Raw genomic sequence first — 12,997 nt, 5'->3', positions numbered from 1 at the left:
GCACGACACCGAGGGTTGCGATCCCGTTACCGGTCAGTAAAAAAGACAAAAAAAAAAGGAAGAAAAAAAAAGAAAATGCAAATCAAAACCACAATAATAACGATACCACTTCATACACACTAGGATGGCTGAAATAAAAAACACAGACAATAAGAAATATTTCAAGGATTCCAAGTATTCCAGGAAACTGGAATCCTTATACATTGCTAGTAAGATGGTAAATTGGTGCAGCTGCTATGGAAAATAGTTGAGTAGATCCTCAAAATGTTCAACATAGAGTTACCATATGAACTAGAAATTCCACTCCTATGTATATACCCAAGAGAAAGGAAAACATGTTTACACAAAAACTTGGACATGAATGTTCCTAGCAGAATTACTACCAATAGTTAAAAAGTGAAAACAACCCAAATGGCCATCAACTGATAAATGGTTAACAAAATGTGGTATATCCATACAATGGGAGATTATCCAGCCATAAAGGGGATAAAGTACTGATTTGTGCTACAACATGGATGAACCTTGAAAACATACTAAGTGAGAGAAGCCAGTCGCAAAAGATCACATATTATATGGTGCCATTAATATGTTATGTCAAGAATACGCAAATCCACAGAAACATAAAGTATGTTAGTGGTTGCCGGGGGCTAAGAGAAAAGGAGGAGGAGAAGAAGAGGGGGAAATAGGGAATAACTGCTAATGGGTAGGAGGTTCCTTTCTGGGGTCACGAAAATGTTCTGAAATCAGATAGTGCTGATGTTTATACAACACTATGAATATACTAAAAGCCACTGACATGTACACCTGAAAGGGGCGAATTTCATATTATGTGGATTATATCTCAATAAAGCTTTCATTTAAAAAAAAAAAAAAAAAAAAACAGCCCAGATTGCTAAACTGAACCCTTAGCTGGCTGTGCACTGTGGACCCAAAAGTTTGGGGATGAGGCAGGAATAGCATAATCCTACTAAGTTTTTTAATCCTAATAGATCTTTTCTTTTTTTAATTTATCAATATACAACATAGTTGATTTTCGTGTCCCTTTACCAATTCCTCCTTTTCCCCCCCTCCCTCTCCCCCCTCCCCCCATCCACATCATATCTGTTCACTTGTCTTAACAAAATCAAGGAATGGTTGTGACTGTTGTGTCTTCTTCCCCTGCCCCCATTCATTTGTTTATTTACTTATTTTTATTAGCTCCCACAAATAAGTGAGAACGTGGTATTTCTCTTTCTATGCCTGGCTTATTTCACTTAATATAACTTTCTCTAAGGCCACCCATGTTGTTGCAAATGGTAGTATTTCATTTTTTTTTTTTTTTTTATAGCAGAGTAGCATTCCACTGTGTAGAAATACCACAGTTTCCTTATCCACTCTTCCGATGATGGGCATTTAGGCTGGTTCAAACTCTTGGCTATTGTAAATAGAGCTGCAATAAACATGGGAGTACAGGTATCCCTTCGGCATGATGATTTCCATTGCTCTGGGTATATTCCCAGCACTGGAATAGCTGGGCCGTATGGTAAATCTGTAGTTTGAGGAACCTCCATACCATTTTCCATAAAGGCTGCACCATTTTGCAGTCCCACCAACAGTGTAGGTGGGTTCCTATTTCTCTGCATCCTCACCAGCATTTGTCACACTCAGTCTTTTGGATGTCAGCCAACCTAACTGGAGTGAGATGGTATCTCAAAGTGGTTTTGATTTGCATTTCCCAAATGCTGAGTGATGTTGAGCATTTTTTCATGTGTCTGTTGGTCATTCATATATCTTCCTTTGAGAAATGCCTATTCAGCTCCTTTGCCCACTTTTTAATTGGGTTACTTGTTTTTTGGCTGTTAAGTTGTCTGAGTTCCTTGTATATTCTGGTTATTAATCCTTTGTCAGATGTATACTTTGCAAATATTTTCTCCCACTCTGTTGGATAACTTTTTGCTCTGTTAATTGTTTCTATCCTGTGCAGAAGCTTTTTAGTTTGATATAATCTCATTTGTTTATTTTTCCTTTGGTTGCCTGTGCTTTTGGGGTCATATTCATAAAGTCTGTACTCAATCCTACTTCCTGGAGTGTTTCCCCTATGTTTTCTTTAAGGAGTTTTATTGTTTCAGGACATATGTTTAATTCTTTAATCCATTTTGGGTTCATTTTGGTATATGGTGAGAGGTACAGGTCTAATTTCATTCTCCCACATATGAACGTCCAATTTTCCCAGCACCATTTACTAAAGAGGCAGTTTCTTCCCCAGTGTGTCGTCTGGGAGCCTTTGTCAAAGATCAGATGGCTATAGGTGCATGGATTGATTTCTGGATTCTCTATTCTGTTCCATTGGTCCATATGTCTGTTTTTATGCCAGTACCATGCTGTTTTGGTTACTATCGCTTTGTAGTATAGTTTAAAGTCAGGTAGTGTTACACATTCCTAAAATTCATATGGAAGAACAAAAGACCATGAATAGCCAATGCAATCCTGAGCAAAAAAAAAAAAAAATAAAGCCGGGGGCATAATCCTATCAGATCTTAAAAGGGAACAAGCAGCTTTCACAGAAATGGTACAATAAGGAAATCTACATCAGAGTTATCTAGATGGCCAAATTAACCCTTTAGAAAACTTGAAAAGTTTAGTGTTGAGAACATCTCTTACTCCCAAGGGGTTTACCTATTTCTCAAGTTACAGAAAGAAATACTAGTAGAAAACCCAGGACAGACTTACCAGTTCACCACTCAATAAGCAGACCCACCTTCCAAGTTAAGACAGAGCCCTTACCATGACACTTTGCCCAACTATCCATCTCACAATGGAGGCTTTGGGAAGTCCTCCAAAACTATTCCTTTGTGTTGGAGGGGCACTGAAAAGTAATCTAAAGAACATATCAGAGCCTCAAAGAATGCCCTGGAATGCTTTTGTCATTTCAGCTGTGTTCCAGGAGGTGGTAGCAGATGGTCATAAAAATACCCTGGATACAGAATGATAGGCAAGTTTGAGACAGGTAAACTCAGCCAGGAAAGACATGTCTGGTACTCTCAGATACCATCACTGCAGCTGAAGAGTGAAAAGTAGATTTTTCATAATAGACAATATCTGTACATGAGATAAAATTTAAATGATAGAAGCAGGTATTCAACAAAAAGTAAGTCTGTCTCCTAGTCCTGTCCCCAGTCATACCATTCCCTTCCCCAGAGGCAACCATCATTACCAGTTTAAGTACCCTTCCTGAAATTGTCTACATATTTAGAAACATACATATTCTGCACCATACCTTTTTCACTTAATTTATCTCAGATAACTTTCCACATAGTACACATACCTTATTCTTTTTAACAGCTTCATAAGATTCCACAGTATGAATATACCATATGTTCTTAACCATGGAATGAATTTTTATTATCAGTATGTCTAAAGCAGAGGCAGAAAATTGGCTACCCCATGGACAGACACTACCCATGAATGTGTTTTGTTCAGCTATCACAATGGTTTTAGCATGTGGATTTCAATGTATTTGGCCATATGGAGTGTAGTAGAAAAAGCTGTACATCAACATCCACTCTCCTCTTTTACAGTAAGAGGGGTATCAGTGGGAAATGGCTGCCTTGCCAGGGACTACGTTTTCCAGCTACCTGGCGTTTGGGTATATCAATGGGACTAGGTTTCAGCTGCTAGATTTAAGTGGAAGTGATTAAAGTCTCCTCTGCACAATCTCTGCCCCTTCTGCCAGGTGGAAACTCAATGACCAAAACAGGGCTATTGTGGCAGGCAGAGCTAAGGCTTTTTACTGTCACCATGGAATCCTTGGGCTGCAAACCTTAGGCATGGCTTTGGAAGAGGCAGGTCAGAGTCAAGAGGAAGGAGGGGAATTTCTACCCCACCCAGTGGAACAGAAGAAAAAATGGGGAAAAAATCACGTTATGAAAGTAATTGTTTCAGTGAAGAATAGGAGGTTAGCTTCTAGAAAGCACTAGCTTCACAGTGTGATTTGTCTTACAGGAATTTCAGTACCAAAAGGTGTTTCACAGCTGTAAGTACAGAGCTATAAAACCCACACATCACCGAACAAGCCCCGTGTTTGACTGCCTCTAGGTTTTATACACTTGCATTGTCACTGACTTGGCCTTTCTGGCACATGTATGTTGTCTCTCAAACATAGCAGCTGTGTGAGACAGTGACAGGATGGCTCCAAGACCTGGATCAGGTGCTAGAAATGGTGATCTATTTTACAATGATCATATATCCATTGCTCCCTGTGGAAATACACATTTTAGGTCTGATGCCAGTACCTAGAACCCTGGGATAGTCTAGGCTACTGTAAATCACACATTCACACTCTGTAGATATCAGCATTGAAGCCAATTGTCCCATATTTCCAAAGTTGGCTTTGTTCATTTTTATAGATTCACATTCTAAATCATCACTTTGTTCTTTTTCCCCATATCATGTTACTTTCATAAATTTGAAGGCATTAATGCCACCCACTTCTAAGATATTCCCTTAAACCCTACTTGAATTCTAAACCAGGAGTCTGTGAACCCTCCTACCTTTGGTTCTACAATGTTTTATTCTATTTGCTGTTTCTTCCTTTGTATTAACATCATCAATCCTATGGAACAACTATCCCATCTTTTTCTTCATTTCCTGTTTCATTTTTACTTCTTTGCATCTTCTCTCCCTCCATCCTATTTCTTTTCCACACTATCACTCTTCTTTAGCCCTACTCTGTCTCAATTACTTAGCTTAAATCACTCTGCTTTTCACAGTCCGGTGAGTCCCATTTTTGAAAACATGGGTTTCATTTTATCTTCCCCTTTCAACTCACCTACATCTTGCTTCGTCTCATATGATCTTCCCCTCTTTTCTTTGCCTTTCCTCACTTTTTTTTTTTTATTTCTTCAGATAATTTGTTATACATACATGTGGGGTATAATGTTGACTTTCAATAGTTGTATACAATGTGTGACAGTTAATCAGGATAGTTAGCTTATTCATCATTACAATACACAATCTTTCTTTGCATCCATTAACCAATTCCTTGTGAGCCCCCCTCCCTCTTTCCCTCCCCTCCCCTTTTCCACCGCTAGTAACCATGGTTCTTTTCTTTCAAAAAGTTCAATGTATTACTGCAATTGTTGTTTCTTTTTCTCTCACTGTCTCTCTTTATTATTTGTTTATTTATGGATTCAGCTCCCTATTATGAGAACATGAAGTGTTTCTCTTAGGATAATTTTCTCCAGGCTCATCCACGTTGCTGTAAATGGTAGAATTTCATTCTTTTTTATGGCTGAGTAGTATTCCATTGAGTATATATACCACAATTTCCTTATCCAGTCATCCATCAATGGACATTTAGGTTGGATCCATTGCCTGACTATTGTAAATAGAGCTGCAATAAACATGGGAGTGCAGGTATCCCTTCAACATGATGTTTTCCAATCCTCTGGATATATCCCCAATAGTGGGATTGCTGGATCATATGGCAGTTCTATCTGTAGTTGCTTGAGAAACCTTCATACCGTTATCCATAATGGCTGTACCCACTTACAGTCCCACCAGCAGTGCAGAAGGGTTCCTCTTTTATCCACATCCCTGCCAGCATTTGTTATTCTGTGTTTTTTTATAATAGCCAGTCTGACTGAGATGAGGTGATATCTCAAAGAGGTTTTGATTTGCATTTCCCCGATGATTAGTGATGCTGAGCATTTTTTCATGTATCTGTTGGCCATCTGTATGTCTTCCTTTGAGAAATGTCTATTCAGCTCCTTTGCCCATTTTTGAATTGGATTATTTGTGGTTTTTTCCTGTAAAGTTGTTTGAGCTATTTGTATATTCTGGGTATTAATCCCTTCTCGGAAATGTAGTTTACAAATATTTTCTCCCATTCTGAGGGTTGTCTTTTACCTCTATTGATGTTTCCTTTGCTGTGCAGAAGGTTTTTAGTTTTATATAACCCTATTTGTTTATTGTTTCTTTTGTTGTCTGTGCTTTTGGGGTGTTACGTATAAAGTCTTTGCCCAGTCCTAAAACCTAGAGTGTTTCCCCTATGTTTTCTTCTAGGAGTTTTAAAGTTTCAGGTCTTATATTTAAGTCTTTCATCTATTGTTATAAACAAAGTGGCCTGTGAAGGTTACTTCTAGGTGTCAACTTGATTAGATTGAGGAGTGCCAAGAAATCTGGTAGGGCTATCTTTTTAGATGTGTCCATGAGGGTGTTTCCAGCAGAGATTAGTATGAGAGTCTGAGTGGACTGAGGGCCCGGAGAAAATAAAAAACAGAGAAAAAAGGTGAATCTCTCTCTCTCTCTATCTGCTGGAACTGGCATACACTCTTCTCTCCTGTCTATGGACATCAGAGCTCGAGACTCTTCAGCTTTTGGGTTCCAGAACTTACACCAAGGACACCATCAGCTTCCCTGGCTTTGAGGCCTTCGGACTTGGACTGAGCTGTGCTACTGGCATCCAGTTTGCAGACCACCTATCGTGGGACTTTTCTTCACAATCGTGCAAGCTAATTCCCCTAATAAATTCCCTCTCATATATTTATAACATATCCTATTGGTCTGCCTCTCTAGAGAACCCTGACTAATACCTGGCCCACGTAGAGTTTGTCTTAAGTGATACAGTTGGCAGAAGGAGGGGATGCAGGGGGCTGGAGGGATAAGGACCCCTTGTAGCAGGTTAGGTTAGCTTCCCTGTGGTCACTCTCACATTCCCAAGTGCCTGAGATAAGGGAAGACCAGAACCTCTCAGGCAAAATGGAGGAGAGAGAAGTAGCCCCTGTGTTTAGGCAAAGAGAGATGTAGCAACAGAAGCTGGCTGAGCCTTCTGAGCAGGCAATTCACAGAAGAAGAAATATTAATGGCCAATAACGATATAAAACGATGCTTAGCCTCACTAGGTGTGAGAGAAATGCAAATTTTTGCCTATCATATAGGTAACGACTAAAAAGATGAACATTAACCAGTGCTGGCATAGGTGTGAGGAAACACTCTCAGACAATGTCAGCAGTGCGGTAAGTTGATAGGTTTTCTACAGCACAGTTTGGCAACATATATCTACACTTTAAACATAATTGGCCTTTGACCCTGCAACTCCAACATGTAGGATTTAACCCAAGAAAATAATTATACGAGAAAACAAAGATATGGATGTGAAATCATTAATAACCTCTACCTTGCTTATAATATAAGAGCAAAGTGGGCTTGTGGAGGAGCCTGGCAAAGGGGGGGCAAAGGAGGAAAGACAAAAAGAGCAGCAGAGAGGGAAGGGGAGGAAAAAGAGGAGCAGGGAGGAGGAGAGAGAGGGGTGTGAGACAGACACAAGGAGGAGAGAGAGAGGCTTGCAAGGGTGAGAAAGGAGCAAGAAGAGCAGGCGGGGGTTGGGTAAAAAGGGTAGTAGGTGAGCTTGAGAGGAAAGCATGTGGAAGAGAAAAGGGAAGAGGGAGAGAGATCTCCATCAATGCACAATCAACTTTGGTGCCTCCATATCATACCGGCATCAAAAGAAACAATGTAGTTCTCTTTCACAAAACAGAAAGCTGGTTCACTGGAAAGATCAGGATGCAGAAGAGCAAGCATAGTGTGATCCCATTTATCAAAAGCGATATATAAAGACCAGGGCAGCAAAGGGGTTACTGTAAGTGCACCACGGTTCTCACTGGGTGCACTCTCCTGGTAGGTCTGGACTCTTCTTCATGTGTTTCTAGTTTGTCAGAATTTTAATAATTAATTTCTACCAATATGCAATACACTAAAATGCTACATGATTTAGACACCCTTGTACTTTCCTGTGAGAATTAACTAACATGCAAACAAATGAAGTAGATGCAATTATACCACCTGTTTTTCATACTGCAGAAACATTCTATTTATCGTGATAAATTTAAACTGCTCAATAAAATTTCATTTGTGTATATCTGTACTGAAAAGACAATGGAATTAGGCTATGAACACAGATGTCACCTGCCTAGCTATTCCTTGTCCAAATCTTGAATTTATCTGGACCTGTCACAAAAGTCCTCATCAGGACATTTATCAAGCCAAAATCCTTCCCATCTTGAAGTCATACTGACATTGGAGATGTCAAAGGAACATGTCTTAATTCAGGTTCTCCCTAAAGCAGCTCCTGGGGCAGGGACTTAAGAACAGCTATTTTATTTGCGTGTGGGGAAAGAGAGACAGGGCAGGAGGGAAGAAAGCCAGGAAAAGGTGTGTTGGTGAATGGGGTACTACAGCAGGCGGCTGGAGTCTAGTCCCTCTGCAAGCCGAGCCTTCTGAAGAACCATGAAGATAGAAACAACTGTCCACTGGGGGTCAAGGGAATTAAGGGGCTTTATCCTCATCGGTTGACGGTTGCCCCTGGGGATATTAAAGCTCTGGTACTTGCAAGCCATGGGAATACAGGCCTCAGGTACATATTGAGTTATCTTACCAAAACCTTATAACTCCATGGAGCATTGGCCCTATTTTACAGATTAGGAATCTGAGATACAGAAAGATTAAGCCACTTGCTGAAAAGCAAACAGTTACTAAGCAGCTAAGCTGAGCTCAACACGCAGTTTTGTCTCTGCCACTACATACCACAATACTGTAAAAGCCACAGCATGTCAACTCACAAACACAGCTGGTAGCTCCTTGTTGAGTTACCCAACCTGAGAGATGCTTGCACATTTCTAGCCTCCTTCTTAGCAAGGGAAAGGTATTTAGATAGCTGTCCAGGTTGTTTTAATCTTCTTGCAGCCATAGAAAAATCTTCTAGGTCATAATCCGCCAGCCCTGAGAAACTTTTATAGCATCATCACCCATGGCTACTCCTACCCTAAACACCAGTTACTATGAAATTATGCCAGAATTTGGATCAAAGTACAGGGGGAAATTCACGGCAAATTTTTGTCTGATGAACTCATGGCACAGGATCAAATTTCATAGAGAGTTCCCGATTTTAGTATATTAAAAAACAATCTATAACTTTACTGTGAGGAGAGTACTTTATTAGAACAAATAAAACATGCTGAGCTCTACCTAGACACAGAGGTCATGCTAATGTGTGAGCCAAGGAGAGTCTTTTCTTGCTTTAGTAGAAAAGATAATAATCTACAATTCACTAGCATCCGACATTGGCTTGGTTTAAAATGCACATAGATATAGAAAAAGTTCCAGGAAATTATTGTATTTATAGCTTGTCCACATGAGTCAGTGGAAAGGCTCTTGCTGCTCCCAAAATAACACTTGGGACAGGGCTGTATCCTATCACCTTCACTAAAGCAAAGACATGGCTGTCATCTTCTGCTCCTTAGGTTCCCCAGGAGCATGTCTCCCACTTCACAGGGAGCCAGGGGAGCACAGAGGCCCCCCTGGCCTCCCACACCTCCAGCCTAGCTGCAGCTGCTGGCTCAAGAAAGGCCCATTCCTAGAAGGCCCATGGCAGCCCACATTTAGGGGTCCTTGTCCCAGACCCCTTCAGCAACCCCCCTTAACATTAAACCCTACAGGACACAGAATCTTCTCCATAAGGATAAAATGCAGGAGAAGATTCTGGCCAGGTGCTGATCACCAAGATCTTTCACAGGAGAATCACACAAGCATCTGAGGAAATGACAGATGGTGATCTTGTTTACAAATTACCATGATGCAGAGAACAAGACTCCAGCCACACACTCAGTGGGCTGCCTGAGGTTGAAGCATTTTTGCCCTCTTGGTAGAGAATTCCATAATTCATGATCCATAGCAAGTGTGGGCGAGGCTCCAGACACATGTGCTGTATAGCTGTCTAGAATTCTTTCCCTCCCATGAACAGCATAGCAACATGAAGCCCTCATGGAATGGGACATTGCCAGGTCTGCTCTTTCTCCAGACTCACAAAGGCCTCTGTGGCAGACACACGTCCACTGGCTCCAACAGGGAAGGGAAGGGAAGGGCTCAGGGGGCAAAAGGCACTTCACCTGGCACACTGGGCTGGAAGACTTTGTTCAGATCCAAGGAGGAGGCTCTGGAATGGGTTTTCTGTGGCCGCGGTGGCGGGGTGGGAGGGTCCTCGCCCCTTTTCATGGCCTCTTCTATGGAGGTGCTAGAGTAAGATCTGCAGCAAAATAAGGGAACGTCAGAAGGGAAACAACAAAGCTTTACTCTCTGAAGTTGGGCTGAAACAGAAAATACCCCCAAAGTCAAAGAGCTACCAAAGCAGCCATAAATTCTCTTATCCCATGGACACCACTATATACAATTGTCCAAATCCAACTATGAATTGAGGTCTTTTTAACGTCTTTCCTCTCATTATACCTTTGACCTAAATTTACCAAAAAAAAGCACTGTGTAAATTCAAATCAGTTTCTATTGGAATTGTTAATACAATAACATGTAAAACCCTCCAACCTAGATACTTCCATGTTTTAATAGAAGCGTTTCATAAACTGATTACAGAACTTTTCTTCTGTTTACTTGCAAATGTGATGACAGGCACAAATGGAATTCGGGCAGATAAGCTGAGGGTAAGAATCAAATGTTCAAGGGAATATGACACAAGTAAAATTCAGGAAAGGAAAACACACATCAATCAGGTTGAGGGGTCTAGCTTGTCTTGCCCTGAGAAATACGTGTTATGGGAAATTTTCAAAGCAAAATCCTCATCTTAACCTTCTTCCTCAGTCTATAGCAAGGCACAGCTAACTAGGCAACTTCTGAGACTGTAACTCCAATAATGACATTTAAAGAAAAAAGGAACTAAATATCTTGCCAAAGGTCATATAGCTAGAAAGTTACATAGGTTCAATTCAAACTCTAGTCTCTCTCTCTTTCTAAATTACATTTTTAAAATGTTCTTACACTGCCTATGAGCCAGGGAAGAAATCTGTTGGCGGTAGCTGCTGGAATATTTATTGAAGACCTACTTATTTTCTAAATTAATGCAAATCCACACATTGGTCTATTGCTTAGGAAAGGTTTAAGGACAGATTTCCAGCATCATGAGAAGGACCTAGGAAGTGGATGTGTACATCCATTCTGTTCAGCTTCTCAGCTAATTTCATGTCAAAGCAGAAAACGACCTTTGAGTCAGAGATGCATCTTAGAGATAACCTCAGAAAACTGTTCTTCATATTTAGCTATTAGAGTGGCTCTCAGAAAATTAGAATCTATTAATTACTGTTAAGCCCGTTCAGTTCTCAGCAGAACTGTTTTTGACATAGTGAGTTTTTATTTTCCTGAATAAGTTTCTCAAAGTTTTTTGATTGTAGTTGAGGGTTTTATCTGTCTTATATGGTTGCAATCTTTAAGAAAGCCACCAAAATGGCATGTAACGTGCTCTGGGGTGGTCCCTGTAACACAGCTGGCAAGACAGGCGAGGCAAAGGCAGGCAGAAACTAGCAAGGAAGAATGCTCTAACGCTTTCAGCCAGAATCAAAGGGAACTGATATGAAAGGACAAGGCTTTTAAATGGAAACTCTTGATTAAAAAAGGAAACTAGAGACCTTAGCTAGAAATTAAAAGAACTTTCTGTGCCACATATAGCTTTGGTGACATCATTCACTCAAGGAAGAAAGAATAACGTGTGTGTATAAATAGTGCGTGTGCATGTTAGCATATGGTTAAGCATATACTGTCTCACACCACATACCTCATTTCCATTTTATTTCCATAGATAAGCTGTGTTTTCATATTTTCACATGGAAAGTTACTGAATACCAAATAAGTGAGACTGTATAACCATGACTGCAACCAATTAAAACATAAACGTGCAGGGAACTGACAAAATGATGAACGTGATAGTGTTAGAATAGTGACTTTCCCTCTTTCCCTTACATTTCTACAAAGCTTTATTATTTTAAAAAGGAGGATAAAAATAACTTGATTCTCTTGGTCTCAGGAAAGACCCCGTTGGAAGCAGTGAAAATAAAATCATCCAAATTAGACCAGGAGACCAACCCCTGAAAAAATAATATATAATATTTAGCCAGGCACATTAATAATAGAACATATAATTTTGAAATTTCACTCACTTTGGGGAAGAGAGGAAGTCGGCAGGAACTAATATTGTGATGTCCAATTTATGGCTAACATAGTACACATAAGCAAATTTCTGCAGTTCAAAGGTTTTTCCTACTATGGGGGCAAATAAATACTACTATTCCCACATCCCAAAGCTAGTACAGACTAACTTGTAAAAGATCCATTCGCCCTTTAAAGAAAGGATGAGTAAATGTGATGACCATAACTTTTCCTTCTACCAAAATGTATTACTCTATTGGTTTTTAAAAATAGGAACATAGATATCTATACCTTCTATAAAGAAAGAAACAAAGCCCCAAATTGGAAAATACAGACATAAAAGATACACTAAGGGGTAACTTTGTTAATCAAAGAGATGAGATTTCCTTAAATGTCAGTATTTCAAGCATATAAAATATGATCAGACTTAAATTCACTTTTTCAGGAATGTGCCTAGTAGCCAAATGAGGGAAAAAAGTCACTAAGAGCCAAAGCAAAAGTTAGAAAGCACACATATAGCCCTATACTGGCCAGCTACCCCAAAAAAGAAGGAAAGAAAACACACACATAGTATCCTGTCTAACACTGCAGTTCTACTCGTGAAAAGTCATCCCAATACCACTTCCCCTCTTTCATGGATTAATTCCATTCATGTTTCTGTATTTCTCCGCTGCTCCTCTCTGCCTTACTGGATCCCCCTCTCCTACCAGCCTCTAACAAAAAAATGTGATGCTGAGAAGAGGCACTAAGATAGGCTCACACAGACCATAAGCACTGCTTACCTGAAGCTTCAAGCCTCACTGAAGTCACCATAAGCATTTTCTTTCCCTACTCTAGATTTTAGTCCCAGACTTCTTACCTTTTGGTGTTCACCTTGTCATGAGAGCAAACTTCAGTGTTGGTTACCTTTTACCCATATTTCCCTCCCCCTATTCGTTATCATCCTGCCACAACTGGGTCATCTCACACAACCCACTTCATGTCAGGGGACCACAGAGCATCAGCCACCATCTTCTAGAACTAATGACCATGT

General features: G+C 40.2%; 1 protein-coding gene across 1 annotated transcript in view; it reads right to left on the bottom strand.

Annotated features, from left to right (window-relative positions):
• Positions 1–12,997, bottom strand: part of REPS2 (RALBP1 associated Eps domain containing 2) — a gene marked incomplete at its 3' end in the record, with an annotated part of 123,504 nt that overhangs the window by 49,812 nt on the left and 60,695 nt on the right. Inside the window, exon 11 of the mRNA XM_008590179.1 lies at positions 9,924–10,060. Coding sequence (XP_008588401.1) covers positions 9,924–10,060 — 137 coding nt within the window. The remainder of the gene's footprint in view (positions 1–9,923; positions 10,061–12,997) is intronic.

The sequence above is a fragment of the Galeopterus variegatus genome, unplaced genomic scaffold (genome assembly GCF_000696425.1).
Source record: "Galeopterus variegatus unplaced genomic scaffold, G_variegatus-3.0.2 Scaffold5910, whole genome shotgun sequence".
NCBI classification, from domain to species: domain Eukaryota; kingdom Metazoa; phylum Chordata; class Mammalia; order Dermoptera; family Cynocephalidae; genus Galeopterus; species Galeopterus variegatus.
Note: the sequence above shows the minus strand (reverse complement) of the source record. Positions and strands in the feature narration are given on the sequence as shown.